Genomic DNA, 16,455 nt, shown 5'->3' on the forward strand with positions numbered 1-16,455 from the left:
AATTATATCATTATTATTTTTTAATTATAAAAATACATGTTAAAAATTAAAAATTATTTTATCTTTTTATATTTTAGACTTTAGGGGTTAAGTTATTATAATTTGTCTTCGGTAAGAATACCATTTACCATAAAATATTGAAAATTTTATATATTTATAGTAGCAAAAATAAAATAATAATAAAAGGCATAAACTTATCCCTAACTTTTGTTTTTTCATAAAAAGAAAAGTGGTTCCCATTTCATCCAGTCATCCTCAATAGTAAAATTTTATTTTTGCCTTTGCCAGTGGCCTTGTTTACGTGTTTCTGGCGACAGTGGCATTGACGCATACACATTCTGGCAGGGAACGATCCGAACATGGAGACACTTGTTATGGACAGCAACAACGTAGTACCTATGTAGCTGATTACTCCTATTCTATTATTCTAGCGAGTGAGAGACATGGCGGAGATTTCAACTTCGGGGTACAAGGATTACGTGGCAGGCTTGCTTGCTGGTGTTGCCGCTGTAGCCATTGGCCATCCCTTTGACACCGTAAAGGTTCGATCTTTATCATCTTTTATGGATCCCTTTGGTTGAAATTAGAAACTCGGTTTGATAGATTATTTGATAACTGTTCCTATATATGTTACCCTTTTTGCTGTCCTGCCCAGTGCTTTTTGAGGTCCCTTGAAAAACCAGTGTTTGGTACTTTGGAATACGGGGTTGAAAACTAAAATGGGGTGCTGTAATTTTAATCTCAGTTTTTCAAAGGGGTTCAATTTTCATTTCTATTTTTGCCAACTGACACTTAATGTGGTTAGTGTTATATAGTTTTGTCTATGTTCATGGTTGATTGAGCAATTAAAGATTTGTTCTGATTTTTCTGTGTCTTTGAACTTTTAAGTGGGGATATTATGTGGGATTGTGTTGAGCTTGTTGGTATTACTTAACTAGCTTCATCATCATGACCAAGTCTACTTTTCTAGTCCTTTTAGTTTTAAGTGACAGTTGATGGTTTTTGCATAAGAATCAATTGTAAGTTTGTAACATATGTGCTATCTGGGGACGGTATGGTGATTTGGAGCTATCACTAATTTACGTGTTTATTTCCTGTCAGTGCTTTATGGTTGACATTTCCAACAATTTGAGCATGTATATTAAGTAGTATGATAGCAAATAATGTAGAAGACAATTGTGGCCCTGTGTTCAAGGCTCCCACCTAGTGGGTCTGGGAAGGTAGATGCGTGCAACTTTACCCTTACTAGCGAAAAGGTTGTTTTGAGGATTTGGACCCATGAACACGGGGTCAGAAGGTAGTAACCCTATCGTTATGGCAACGCGCACCCTCATAACAAATAATAAGAAAGCAGTAATACTTTCCTCATCTCTTTGGCACATGCAATGTTGTTACATTGCTTTCCTTTATCAAATTGTTTGCATTTGTGGTAGAAAATGGCAGTTAGGCTCTCCATGAGAGGCACTCATGAACTTTCAGATAATATTATCAGTCCAAAGCCTTGATGAAGAGCCTAAACCCCTCAGACGAGCAATCAAGCTTTTCTAAATGCAGTTATGATTTGGCTCTTTCTCTTCTTTTTGGCTTGTAGCATAAAGTACTAAACAGGAAGAGCAGAAATATCGAAGTTCAATGTTATCCAAACAAAACTATCATGATTAAATGATATGCGAGATATGAGCTTAAAGTGGTACTGGTAAACAAGACAGCAGAAATAATGAAGCTTAATGTTATCCAAACAATACTATCACGGTTAAATGATATGTGGGATACATAGTTAGCCTTTCATTTATAGTGGATGATAGCAGCTATCGAGGCGATGTGGAGCAGCGCTACAGATTTTCCATCATGGAGCATTATGCTTTCATGGCAGTTGCTGGTGCTTTCACGGCCAGAATTGTAGGTTTTTGCGGTTCTAGTGCAGTGTACCCAACAAATGTTTGGGCATGAGTTTTTGCCCTCCAAACAACACTGTTTTGGGTTTTTTTAAGCGTAAATGGATCTCTCTCCCCCCCCCCTTTTTCGGGACTTGTTCCCTCTCCTGCTCAACAGTCCGTGCTCTCTCTCATCTTTGTTCATCTTCTTTTCTCTCTTATGGAAAATCCATCATCTTCAGCGGCTTTCTGGTTGCTTTTCAGTCAAACACATCTGTTCTGCTATGTTTTTCTACACTGCTGTTTGTTCTATGTTGATTCTCTGCTACAGTGTCATGAAGAGCAAACAATGAATTCATCTTAGAAACAAAATCACAGGACCAATGTTTCATTCCCTTGTATATTTTGCCAAACTAAAGATTGCACCTATGTTTTTTTTGTTGATAAACACTGCATAGTGCATATGCTACGAAATATGAATTTATGAGTAATTTTTTAGCATTATATATGTAATATGTGCATCAGGTACAGATTATATATCTATATATAGGTTTTGACAAGTTTTACATTGGCTGCTTAAGGCCTAAATAAATCTCCTCCTTTACCCAAACTTGGGACCATATGCTGAGTTTCAAATTATATATCTGTATCAAATATTTTTAAATATCAATCATCTTGCTATCTGCTATATTGCTATAACGTTTTAGGGGTTAGCCTATGCGCAGCTATTCAATATTAATAATTATGGTGGGATGTGTGCTGGAATAGGATTATAGGATCACAATGACTTGTAGCTGAATAGGGAATGATGGTAACTCATATTTGTGAGATATAATCTGAATTTAGAGAAATTTACAGTTCCTTAATATTTTAACACTACTCATATATTGCATTTTGGAAGGGGATAATAAGCTGTGAAAAAGTTGAGAAATTTCTGAAAATTTTAATTTTATGCATCAGAGACACAAGCATACCTTGTGTTGAACAAATTTCCTAGATGATGATTCTCCTGTTGATGTGAGAAATGGGTCATCTTTTTGGTCATTTTCTTTTGGCCCATGATCTTCTACGCTGTTTTTATCAATCTTACTTATGTTTATATCTATTTGAAGTTCTTTCATGTTTGCTGGTGACTTCAGGATGATTTTTACTGTGTCAAAGTTATATATTTAATTACATATGATTTTAAAATTTTAGCCTATCTTTTAACTATTCTTTCCCCATTTTTCAGGTGAAGCTGCAAAAACACAATACAGAAGCACACGCGATTCATTATAGAAATGGATTGCATTGCACTGCTAGGATACTGAAGACAGAAGGAGTATGGCTGTTGACCTTTAACTTTCAAAGGATAAAAATGGGTTATTCATTCAAAGTCCATATAGGAATATAAAATAATACAGAGCTGCTAATTTGCATCATTGCTGGTTGATATGCTTTATTGTGTATAAAAGCAGGAAGCCTGGTCAATTGTAGTTTATCATAATATAGGTGTGTTGTGGGGCCATTACTTGATTTCATCTGTTAATTTATATTGAAAATTCTATTGATTAAGTGACCGTCACTTCATTTAATAAGTAATTATAAAGTTATTTGGTCATCTGGTATTTGGTTTATTTCTGGAGTGTGATTGTTGAGGCACACTAAATGTTGCTTTGACAGCTATCTTCCTAGAGAAGAAAGGATGTCATGTACCTGGATATTAAACTTATAGAACTTAATGACTATGACCATGTTTTCTTAATTATTTGTAAAATTCTGGCTATGCTTAACTTCAATTATTCTGTACAGTCAGAAGGAAAATATGTCCAAATGTTACATTTTCTTCCCTATCCTGTTCCAGATGCTTTCTTCTCAACTGAAAGTGTTTCTCTCTTCCCAGCACCCATATATTACCCCTTGAATTTTAATTGATAAAATGAAATTAGAAAATGGTGATGCTAAACTTGCATGTTTTCCACCTTGAATTTTTAACTTTTTCTTTTATGATGAATTAATTGATCCTCCCTCTATAATTGCAGGAGAGTTAAGGTTGATGATCCCCTCAGTCAATTTTAACTAAAATATATCTTTTATTGCTAATAAATATTATCTATATTCAATTGGTATGTGTGAAAGACCAGTTCTCATAAAAACTGAAGTTGTTGGAGACCATGAATGATTTTATACCCATGACACCGCCCTTACCTAAGTGTCTATTGGCTTTAAGTATGGATATTAGATAATGCTTGGACTCATTTTACCCTGTGATGAATTTCAATTTAATTATGAAAAATGGGTGTAGCAATGCTGGAACTCTTGAACTCTAAGTCAATCTGGCTGTGATGCTCTGTCAAAAGCACAAGCCATTAATTGGAGGTCTATAATTGATTTTAGATCTCAACAATATGATATATAATGCTTCGTTTTTATTTTTGATTAGAGATTTCAATGGGATTGGTTTGAGACTTCCTAATGTTATTTTGTACTAACTCTGTTTCAGATCAAAGGACTTTATAGAGGAGCAACATCATCATTTGTTGGGATGTCAGTTGAAGGATCACTTTTTTTTGGTATTTATTCCCAGACAAAACAGTACCTTCAGGTGTGCATGAAAATGACTTGAGTGAGGTTTATCTCAATTTGATGTTGCATCATTGATGCATGAATTCGTTATGAGATCTAATAAATAGTATTATAATCTTAGTGGTTTTGTGAGTGTATCAGTTTTGATGTATTTTGCATCTCTAACTGTGCTTTAGTTCATGCTCTCTTCTTTTGTTTCTCAACACTAATCTAGGGGGGAGTTCAAAGTGGAGAACCACGGCCTCAAGTGATTATACCATCTGCAGCTTTTAGTGGTGCCATCATCAGTTTTGTATTAGGTCCAACAGAGCTGATAAAGGTAAAGTGAACCTAAGGTTTGTATGCTGCAGTGTAATTGATAGTTTTATTGTCTCTAACAACCATGCCAATTTTACATTTGCATTTCTCCAGTGTAGGATGCAGATCCAAGGCACCGATTCTTTGGTTCCTAAGTCAAGTAGATACAGTAGTCCCCTTGATTGTGCCCTTAAAACTGTAAAAACTGAAGGGGTGAGGAAATTCTGCATCATTCTTCAACACCATGATTAATGGGTTATAGCTGATGCATTTCCTTTCAGGTGAAAGGAATTTTTCGTGGAGGTTGTACCACGTTGCTTAGAGAATCTATAGGGAATGCTGTCTTTTTCAGTGTATACGAATATGTGCGTTATAACATGCATTCACACATCAAGACTACTTCATCCAATTACAGCAACCTGATTGATATTGGCATTGGAATCGTTACTGGTGGCCTTGGTGGTGTGGCTGTAAGCATGTTGATAACTAAACATGCTCTTTTCTGCTGTTGTTGACAACTAAATATGTTACTGACCCCATTTAACTTTTTTGGTTGTCAGTTTTGGTTGACGGTTTTGCCTCTTGACGTGGCAAAGACTTTAATTCAGACAAACCCTGATAAAAACTGTCCAAGAAATCCTTTTCGGGTCTTGAGTTCAGTAAGCTCTCTTAAATCTTACTACATTGTTTCTTAAATTGCCAATCATTTATTCACAAAAATAAATATGCCAAATAAAGAGGCAAAAAGTGGTTTTATTTGTAGATCTACGAGAGGAATGGATTGAAGGGGTGCTATACAGGTTTGGGTCCTACTATAAGTCGAGCATTTCCAGCTAATGCTGCAACAATTGTGGCGTGGGAGCTAGCAATGAAAATGCTAGGCATTAAGCATGACTGAGGTCAGTTGCTTTCAATTGCAAGATGATGACTTTCTGTTATCTGACTATTATCTAGTAGTGATTGCTGTTGTATTATTTTCGTAGAGTCTATTTAATTGCGGATAATACAACAAAGCTCAGGTAAGCTTTCATGAGGCCAATATTACACACGCTAGATAAGAGTTGGAGAAGAGAATAATGCTTTTATTAGAATGCATTTTTCCTCGGAAGAGTTTCTGATTTCAATTTTTTGTCTTTTACTAGGACAGCATTCAGCATTGCATTTGAAGCTGCTTGTTTAATTCCTTAAGATTAGAGAGCTTGATTCACGAACTTGGAACAAGGGGCCTTGATTTTTAGCTGCCCTCTCCATGATTTCCCCCCCTCCAATTTTATGGATAGAACATTTTTATCTCTGGCATGAAATTATATTGTTTAATGGCCATTAAAGTTTATATTTTGAAAACATATGGCCAAGTCAGAGAAATCCACTTTTTTGGAGATTTTAACTGCCAAGCACTAACTGGCGCAACCTTTATGGCCTTTCTGAAACATGAGTTCAGTATAATTGAATTTTTAAAGTTTATATTAACAATATAATTTAGTTCTTCAAATTCTTACTTTTGTAATGGTTTTAATGTTTATTTTTATATAATAGTTAAAATATGCTTGATGTTTGATTTGTTTAAAGAAAAAATATAGAATTGCGAAAAGGGTCATGCTATTGAAAGTGGATTTTTTTTTTATTGAAAATCACGTTTGAATGCTTTGAAAATAACGAGAAAAGGTATTTTAATAATCTTTTACTCTTAATTTCATAATTAGTAAGATTGGTTAGCGTTTTATGAAATCGAACAAAAAGATGCCAATTTTTCATTTCTGATAAATATAGAGACGAGTTTGGAGGCGGGCCATCCCTGAGTCTATAGCCATCTGATACAGTAACTCGTTGAAATGTTGGCTGTCTTGTTCATTAACGTTTCATTTTTAATACATTTTTGCATTGATAGGTTACCAAGGTGCCCCTATCTTAGTTATGCTCCATGCTGAATATTTTAATAAGACAAGATAAACAAGGTTGTTTTTTTTTTTTTTTAATTTTATTTGACGAGTTTAAAAGTTTATTTGACTGAATTACATTCTGCTTAGTGAATGAGTTTAGATTAGTAGCTTTTAACGATTTTTGAAATTCAACTCTATGTAACGTTTGAGTGTATAGGCTCCTGACTTTTTTTTTCTTGATTCATTTTTATCCATACTTATTATATTTCTTTCTTCGTTTAATTTCACAAACTCTTACACATTTTTTAATTTTTCAAAGTAAAAATTTTTTGAATTATGATATAAATATATTTATATTACCTACCGTGTTCACTTGCTAAAAAATAATTTTTATTAAAAGCTCTTGATTAGATAACTGCTTAACCTCCATTCTAGCATAATTAATAAAAAGTGTTTTTTTTAACATAAAGTGCATTAGAGTTTGTGTAAACTCGGTTTGTCGGTGGAGCTACATAAACTGATATTAAATTTACTCTATTTAATAGATTTTTTTAAAATATTAAATTTTGTTAATTTAATTGTTAAATAAGTTGAGGCTATGGTTTAAGAATCAATTATTACTTGATTCAAATTTGTTTTAATAGGTATTAGCATTTTAAATAGTGTAAATGTCAACTATAAGATAATATAGCTACAAATGTTAGAATTATCTAAAGTTTTATATACCAACTTATTATTATATAATTTGATGGTTAAACGTATTAATTTTATATCTATAAAAAGTAATTAAATAAAATAAGAGTAAAAGAATATGTTCTTGAAGTAGGTAGATCCTTTTATTTTTTTTCCTCTCCCTCTCTCCCCTCTCCACCCCCTCTCTCTCTATACAAGGTCAATGAATACGTCATCATTCATATTTGTTTTAATATATACTTATACTTTTTAAAATATATGTAAATGTTGAGTATAAAATAACATATTTATGAATATTAGAATAATTTAAACTTTTATATGCAAAATCATTAAGATGATATTACATAATTTAATGGTTAAATTTATTAATTAATATTAATAAATAGTTATTAAATTAAATAAATGTTAAAGATTTGTTTTTGAAGTAGGTTATCAGCTTTCTATTCTCCTCCCTCAGAGAATACAGTAACAACCATTTCATTCGAGAATTTTTTTTTTCAACAAAATCTTTATCATTTGATCCATTAGTGTTCTATTAAATATAAATAGATTTGATAGATACTAATAATATTATCAAATTTTTTACCAAATTTTAGTTTAATAAATTAAGTTATTAACCTGCAGTTTCTAACTTTTAGCTTCTTACCAACTTGTAAATTTTCAATCAGTTTAGTGGCTAATTTTGTTTAACGCACTCAAAGCTGAGGCTGTTAGGATGAATTTAAAATTGAGTAGTGTAGAATCTTCCAATGTTAGGTCAAGTTGGATCTCCATTTCTATGAACCTTGAAAATAGATGTATCCCATTTGCTCAATTGGGAGATATTGAACAAATAATGAAAGGGAATGAGCTTGTGACGATTATTATTTAGGATGACAATCCTTTGCACTTGATATCAGGAAGTCTAAATTTTTATTTAATCCTTCGTACTTATTATGTTTATCATTAATTTTTTCTAAGGAGTGAAGTTTCTTGCAGACTCATAAGAAATTGTTCGAGGAGAAAGATTTTTGAAGTAAGGAAAGGACAAAATTTATATTTTAAATAAATATTTTTTAAAATAAAATATATAAATTGATATGTTAACATAAATTTAATATACCTTTTATTCTTTTTCATAAAAAAATCTCTCTCAAGCGTACTCTAAAACAAAAAAGAATTGTAAGAATTATCATTTTCACTGTCAATTAAGATAATATTTGTATGGATCTTATAAATATATTTATATTTTAATTTAAAATATTTTATATTTTAATTAGAAGAGTTTTAATTGAAACATTATTATGTTAGGAATGAGTTTAGTTTATCATTTAATGTAATTATATTTATCGAATATTTTTAACCTTAGTTTTTAATATAAATTAAAAAATATTTTTAAGGCTGAGATATTTATTTGTAGAGAAAGGTGCGAACAAGTCAAACTGATCATTTAAGACTTACGCTTTAGAACTATTTACACATAGTTGAGTCAAAATATTTTTATAAGATTTAGCTACAAAAACCAAAGTTTGAGTTTTTTTTTTTTTTTAGTTCTATGAGAATGGTTCATTTAAGTAAGTAAACGTAAATAATGATAAAAAATATATAATAATAATAATAATAATAATAATAATAATAATAATAATATTGTTTTGAATTTATATTAGAATAATTTAAGATTACAGACTCTTTAACCTATTTAAAAGTTTAAGTTTATTAATTTATATGTAAATTTAAAGTGACATATAGAAGAGTTTGTGATATAATCTTTATAAGTTTATTTTAATATTTTTTAATAACTTATTAAAACAAGCTCTTTTGATATATATATTTTTTTTATCACAAATCATGTGTAATAAAATTTTATGGAATGAAATTTAAATGCATCCTAAGTCCATTAATGTATATAAGGATATTTATTTATTTTTTACTTTATTTAAGAGGCTTGTTAGTATGACTTTGTTTATTTATAGTTATAAAAATTATTTTTTATAATTTTTAATAAAAAAATACATTTCAATAATGAAATATGTGCGATTCAGATTAATTTAAACACACATATTAATCATACTCAATAGTTCAAAATAGTTTCATTAGTAAACTAAACTTGAGAAGAACTAATCTATTATGTTTCTCAAATTTAAATTTCACCTATTTACTTAATATGATTTTTTTATTATATGACATGGTTTTTTTTTTAAAAAAATATCCAACCTATTCTAGGAGTTTATTTTACAACTTAATGCATGTTAGGTTTAAAATCACATGAATTTAAGTTTGATGAAACTATTTTTAAACTGTTGAATATAATCGACATGGTTGTTTAAATTAATTTGAATTACATATAATTTTTTATTAAAAATTGTGAAAATAGTTTTATAACTTTAAAATAAATGAAGTCACGCTAGCAAGGACTTTTAAATAAATAAATAAATTAATGGACTTAGTATACATTTAAATGTTTATTCAATAATTTTATTACATAGGATTTGTTATATAAATTTAATCATAAAACTTATTAAAATGAGTTTAAAACAGATTATTTTAATAAATTATACTTAAAAACATATTAAAATAAATTAAAATAAACTTATAAGAATTATAAACTATTACCATAACCTCTTCTAAATATCACTTCAAACTTATATATAGATTGATGAACTTAAACTTTTAAATCAATAAAAAAAGTCTATAATATCAAAATACTCAAACATAAATTCATTGCAATAATAAATATATAATTACTAATTTTTTTTTAATTATTATTTACGTTTACTTGAACGGGTTATTCTTTAGGCTTCACTCAAATTTTGATTTTTTTAACTAAATTCTATAGGAATACTTTTTACTCGACGATGTGTAAATAGTTTTAAATGAGTAGTTTAATTTGTTTATACTCTTGTTTATAAAGAAAAATATTTCACCTCTTAAAAATCTATTTTAATATATATTAAAAATTAAGGTAAAAATTATTCCATAAACATAATCACATTAAATAAAAAAATAGATCAATTTTCAAGACAAAAATGTTTGAGTTAAAAATATTTTATGCATCTTTTGTTTCATTTCTATCCTCCAAACACATAATTATATCTACAAGTCTCATATAAACATTTATTTATTTTTTCTACAATAGGGATGATGATTCTATGGAATTCTTTTTCTTAAAAGAATTACAAGAAATCTCAATTCAGAAAAAAATCTTTAGTTGAGGGTGGAAAATGGAAAAACAAAAACAAAAAAGATAGGGAAATTTTATATAAAAAAACTGAATTTGTTTATGGGAAATAAAAAATGCAAAGAAAATAAAGGATGACATAGACATGTAGTCTTTCATGACCTCTTTTTAGTAATTTTTGTTAGAGGACTAAAACTTGTGTTCTTCCTGGTTAGATTAGTGAAGGCTCAAAACATAAAATCAGTTTGATAAAAACTTCATATAGTCAGTCATCTTTCTAATTGGGTTAGATATGCCATTAAAGAACCATTTAGGTGCCTCAGGTCGTGCTTTTGACAACTTATGAAACATTCAGCAATTTGTGCCACGTTCAAATGTGCTATGTAGGGAGACTCACATCAACATGTATGAGCTAATTTCATATATTATTATTTGACTATAATCTATGATGACTTGACTGTTTAAGTATACTCATACTTTTTTTATTCAAGCTTGAGAGCCTTATAATTGTTTGAGCTCAAACATGATCAATCAAATCAACTTGTTATTTAACTTCCTATCTCTCTTCTTTCATTTCACTTCAATTTTTCATTCCTTTTCTTCATCTTCCCTCTATGTTTCAAATAAAGATTTAATTTCTCTAAAATAAAAGTGAAAATAAAACCTATATATCAGTAAATATCTGCATCTATCATATAATATAATATATTATTTAAAACCCAAAATTTTAAAAGTACATTTTTCCTAGTATTATAATTAATCACAGCCTTAAAGCCGAAGGTATAGGTTTGCAATAGGGCTGAGGGAGCAACCGCCTTCCATAATCTTTTGAATAATATATGCTAATTACTGCCACTTAGGAATGTAAATGAGTAAATCAAATGTTTTCAGCAATTTTTTGAGGAAAAATTATCACCACAAAGAAAGAGCTATATATATTAATAGTGTGGAATTGGATTAGTTTCCATTAATTAGTATAACTTTTACTAGATGAAACTAATATATATATATATATATATATATATATATATATATATATATATATATGTTTCCATCTCTAGAGAATTTTTAATGATTGGTTTTCGATCTAATATCTTATATGCAACCCTTGCATGATGAAATTAAATTAGAAAAAATTCTTTATACATAGGTAGTATTTAAATCAACAATTTTTTTGGCTGTTATTTTGCCCTAAAATTTCCTCTCCAATATATTCTATAAAATTTTTACTTTTAGAATTTTTTATGTTTAAGAATATTGGACATGAAATGAGAAGACAGAGTTTTGGATGAAGATAGGATTTAACAAAGGAAAGATAAACTAAAAATTAGAGTACTTTTAGAATTGTACAATAAATAACACTATATTATTTTTTTGATATTGAATTATAATCATTTTGTTTAATTTTTTTATAATTAAAATTTATTTTGGAAAAAATTAAAACAAATAAATATAAAATAATTAAAAATATATTTTATAAACTAAGTAAAATTTTTTAGAAAAATATTTTTCTTAATTATTTTTTATTAAAAATAATTTACATAATATTTTTATAAAAAGTATATATTTTAAATTTTTATAAAATAATTAAAAAAGCATAAAATATGAGTAAAATAGTAATAGAAAAATAATCATCATATCCTAATGTTTTTTAACTTATCACTTTCTTTAAGATAAAAATTTGAACTATAAAAATAAGATAAGATAATTCAAGGAGTGATACCAAACATGTCCTTAAAACTTACACCTATCTATTCGATACTAGAACTAAAGTCTCTCTCTTCTAGAACACACTTTCGATTACTTCGGGATGAATATAAGGATTTATTTGGAAGAATTTATGAATAATTTATCAAAAATTGTTTATAACTCAAGTTATTTTTAATTTATAAATTTATTGAAATAACTTGTGGTAATAATTATTTTTAGCTTCTCTTAATAAATTTTATTATTAAATTTAAAATATGAATCACCTTTTTAAAAGAACTTATTAAGTAAATATTTAAACAATAAATTATGCAAATGCACCCTAAATTCCTAAATCTACACATTTAGGATAGCTCTTTACAATTCATCTCTTGATCTGTAACATTAACATTATTAATTAGTACTCAGAACAAATGAAATGGATGGGTGCATGGGGTGACCGGCGGCGGTGAGGTACTGAGGTATGTATATCTACATGTTTTTGTTTGCTTTGCAGGAAGGATATGTACAGTGTTCTAACGTGAATGACAAGCAAACACACACACACACACACACAAAGTAGAAATGAATAAAATTAAGTGACATCTACCTAACAATGCACACTGATGTTTTGGTGTCATAATCAATCGTTTTTCTTATTTTCCTCCAATAATTACGCACTAGCTTTATTCATTAGACAAATTGTAATTTCTCATAGGAAAATTTGAAGGTTAGTTTTGTCAACAAAAATAAATGGATGAAGATGAAGTAGAAATGTAGTTTCTAGGCTGAGAAAGAGGATTAAAACACAATTTTTCTATTGTAATCTTTTCCTATATGTTGTGACAAACTCTGTCTCCTTCACAGTTTCTGTATTGGGGTTTCTTAGTTGTATCTATAAATACTCTTGTAACTCTCATTCAGATGTAGTGGAAATACATTTCTTTTAGCCTCTATAAATTTAAGCAGATGTTGACCAAAAAAAAAGTTTATAAGCAGTCCCTGGAATTTGATCTACACACGCATGGTAGTGAAACACCCAATACTATTTGTGAATATGAAAGAATATTACGTCTATCTATATATGTTACTTAACTATACCATAATCGTTGTCACAAATGATGTGAGAATCCAAGTCCATCACGTCGTTTATCCAAGTCAAGTATATTTTACAAACTACAGTTAAGGTTTTTAGGAAAAGAAAGTACATATTAAATTGCTTTTTATTATAATTAATGATTCTTTTAATTTTCATAATTACATATATATTTTTGTAATTTCATTAACTATAACAGGAGCTAACTTGAATTGCCCCATAATTTGGACAAAATCTATGATGCAATTAAGTTTTTGGGCATTTAGTAAAACTATTGGAAAAATATCCTTCCAAGATATTATTAGAGAAATTGTAATTCTAAAAAATTAAAGAAGTACGAGAAAGAAATAAATACTTGTAGAAATCATGTTCAAATATGTTTGGTTTAAAGGGGAAAAAGATATCAGACGAGACAAATTTTAATAGAAAGAGGAGAGTTCCAAATCCCCTCATCACTCTAAGAGGGAAGATAAAAACAAAGAAAGGTGAATCTAAAGCATGTTTTGATTACATTTTTAAAATTGTTTTTTGTTTTTAAAAATAAAATCTAGTACAAACAAGTTTCTCTTTTTCAGAAATAAATGAGGGAAGTAATTAAAATTCTTGTTCTCCGTTCTTTAGTCTTGACCTAAACAAGAGAATTAAAATCCCTCTTTCCCACTTCTTTTTATTTTTTAATCAATCAAGAGAGTTCGATTAAGATCTTTTCTCTCCAATTAAACATACACCAATTGTAGCTGAAAATCTTTTTGTAGTTGTAACTAACAGCAACAATCTTCCCATACATATTGACAGAAGATAGAGAGCAGCATCCTTAGAGATCAGAACAATAATTTGAATATAAAGATTTCAATGGGAAATTTTATTTCAATCATATGCTTGCCTCAATGTTCATTAATATCCATCTCATAGAAGAAATTAGTCTCCATGGTAATCAACTGCATTTTTGCGACGCCTCTCATTATGCCCCGCCAAACGCCTCCTACAACTCCTTTTTGAGTCATCAAATTCCGATACCTCATGAAATCTGAAAAACAAAATTTTGAAGAAAAGTTAGTTGACATGGAAAATTTTCTGGACGTCGAATTAATTTTGTTTCAGTGGAGAACAACATATATTTTTCAGTTGATTTGGTTTACACAAGGCCAGGTTCAAATCATCCCTTCAATCATCGTCCGAAGAGATAGTTTATGCAACTATAATATCAATGTACTGGAAAATTGAAAGAAGGACGTGACTTGTGTTGATGAGTGGGTACTGCCCTAAGTCATGTATCAATATTTTCAATTATATTGGATGGTACTGGTTGAAATTAACCAATAAATATTGTCAACCTATGTATCAAAACGGTGGTTCCAAATCTAAATCCTCAAAAAGTGAAAGGTGGATCTATATTAATTGGCGTATTGGTAAACGCCATTCAGAATAAATCTATCAGGTAATTGCGATATTGACTTGAGATCAACCCTGATCTTAGAGCAAATAGCTGGTCATATATGATTCATACCTTTGTGAAGAATGTTATAGCAATAGGATCGGCTTTGAGTCCCTCTATGGTTTCTAACTTTCTATAATCTTACAAAAAATGTGCAACATATAATCAGGGTAATTTCTAGAATCCCTATACCCAAGATTTCCATTTTTGGAGTTGCGAAACCTTTGTTCAAAATAAAGCAATATAAGTCACAATCAGTATAATAGTTTATTACACAACTAGTGGAAGTGAAAATTCAAAAGTAACAAAATATTTGGAATCAATAGAAGCAGAGGGTGAGCCTTGGCGCAAGACAAGAGATAAGCCTAAACACATGTCGCATTTCCACTCCAACCAATCACTCCCGATAATATATATGCACCATATTCAAATTGATGGGTTTTCTCCTTTCATCAAACCAGCTAGGGCTGCTAGACAAGAGAAAAAACAAATAAATATAAATAAAAAAGATTTATAATCAAACGTATTCCCTCAGCCAGTTACAGCAAAGATTAGTAACCTATGTGTAAACAACACTCAGACACACATAATAAGATTCCCAAGATTCTGTTGACTACAAATAGGTTAGGGTTTAACAACCTGCTACATTGTTGGCAAAACCTTTGTTGCAACCCTGCAATGTGTACGGAGGGAGCCTTGGCATGGTACTCACAAACCTTATGTCTTCTATGATACTGCTTAGCTTCACTGAGATCAGCATCACAGTTATTCACCTGACAAGAAGGTGGCATTGAGCTTCCACCTTTGGACCCTCTCTTACCACAGAGATCTCTCATTACTCTCTTATTTCTTCTACCATCTTCTCCGAAACCCATCTCGTTAATCTCTTCCTCTTCCTCTTCTTCCTCATCCTCCTCCTCTTTGTACCTCAAAGTCCTCTTTCCCTCAGACCTGCCTGTGTCCATAAGTTCAACAAAGATCCAGAAGCAGGCTATGGGGAAAGAAAGACTCAGAGAAGTTATTTAAGGAAAACAAGACTATAAAACTTAGATATAAATAGTAAAAATACGAGAAGGGTAAATAGAACGAGAGAATTAGTGGGTGAGGACCACACAGGCCTTGGTCTCCATTTTCTTTGAGGAATAGTAAAAGGTCGCAAACAAAAGAGTAGCTAAGTCTATGTTTTGATAGGTATGTACAGTTCAAGAAGACCTAGCGAAGACTACAAACAAGACAAACCCTTGTCCTTCACTCTTCTAAATCAACTTGGACTTTTCTTAGACAATAATTTTGTAAAAGATAATGATAGCTAAGTAAGTGGATCAACACTGATTCCTTTTGGTGAAAAAAAAACGACGTGGCCTCATGTTGTGGACTAGTGGTTCTCAGTTATCCAAGTCAGCCTAAAGTCTCCGTAATTTCCTTCCATGCCGGCTATAGGTAAGCAAAACCCAAAGAAAATTAAAGGTTTCGTTAATTTGAAGAAGTTGATTTATTTTTCTAATCTTGTTTCAAAGATCTAATTGTGATTATAAACTGAAAGGCATAAATTAAATTTAAAATAATATCAACATTTTAGAATAAAATAAACAACTAATAATAATAAAATTTTGTTAACACTCTTAAATTATAATTATTATTATTATTTATCTCTCAGCATGTGTATACACTTACAACAATGTACATAGAACATTTTCCCACAACTTTTTGAAGTTTCTTGGCGGCTCGTGCAGTCAATTTTCAGTTAAAAATTCTTAGATCTTTGATTAACC

At 29.8% G+C, this 16,455-nt stretch overlaps 2 protein-coding genes across 3 annotated transcripts; one reads left to right on the top strand and one right to left on the bottom strand.

Annotated features, from left to right (window-relative positions):
* The first annotated feature begins 247 nt into the window (after positions 1-247).
* On the top strand, positions 248-6,230 carry LOC113858725 (mitochondrial arginine transporter BAC1). Of its 2 annotated transcripts, XM_027491461.1 has the most exons (10): positions 248-542; positions 3,106-3,195; positions 4,357-4,458; positions 4,654-4,758; positions 4,851-4,949; positions 5,018-5,206; positions 5,297-5,395; positions 5,500-5,635; positions 5,720-5,755; positions 5,879-6,230. In XM_027491461.1, exons 1-8 carry the CDS (start codon positions 444-446, stop codon positions 5,632-5,634), a joined length of 918 nt encoding a protein of 305 aa, XP_027347262.1. In that variant the 5' UTR covers positions 248-443; the 3' UTR covers position 5,635; positions 5,720-5,755; positions 5,879-6,230. The 2 variants fall into 2 exon arrangements, 1 of the variants encoding a protein (XP_027347262.1); XR_003503421.1 differs by having other exon boundaries at positions 5,500-5,755; positions 5,884-6,138.
* A 7,379-nt stretch (positions 6,231-13,609) lies between these two features.
* Positions 13,610-15,800, bottom strand: LOC113858927 (squamosa promoter-binding-like protein 3). Its single transcript, XM_027491729.1, has 2 exons — positions 15,323-15,800; positions 13,610-14,275 (listed from the first exon to the last, which is right to left on the bottom strand). The coding sequence occupies exons 1-2, from the start codon at positions 15,646-15,648 to the stop codon at positions 14,167-14,169; spliced, it is 435 nt and encodes a 144-aa protein (XP_027347530.1). The 5' UTR covers positions 15,649-15,800; the 3' UTR covers positions 13,610-14,166.
* Positions 15,801-16,455: the final 655 nt, after the last annotated feature.

The sequence above is a fragment of the Abrus precatorius genome, unplaced genomic scaffold (genome assembly GCF_003935025.1).
Source record: "Abrus precatorius isolate BTA unplaced genomic scaffold, Abrus_2018 Scaffold2, whole genome shotgun sequence".
In the NCBI taxonomy this organism is placed as follows: domain Eukaryota; kingdom Viridiplantae; phylum Streptophyta; class Magnoliopsida; order Fabales; family Fabaceae; genus Abrus; species Abrus precatorius.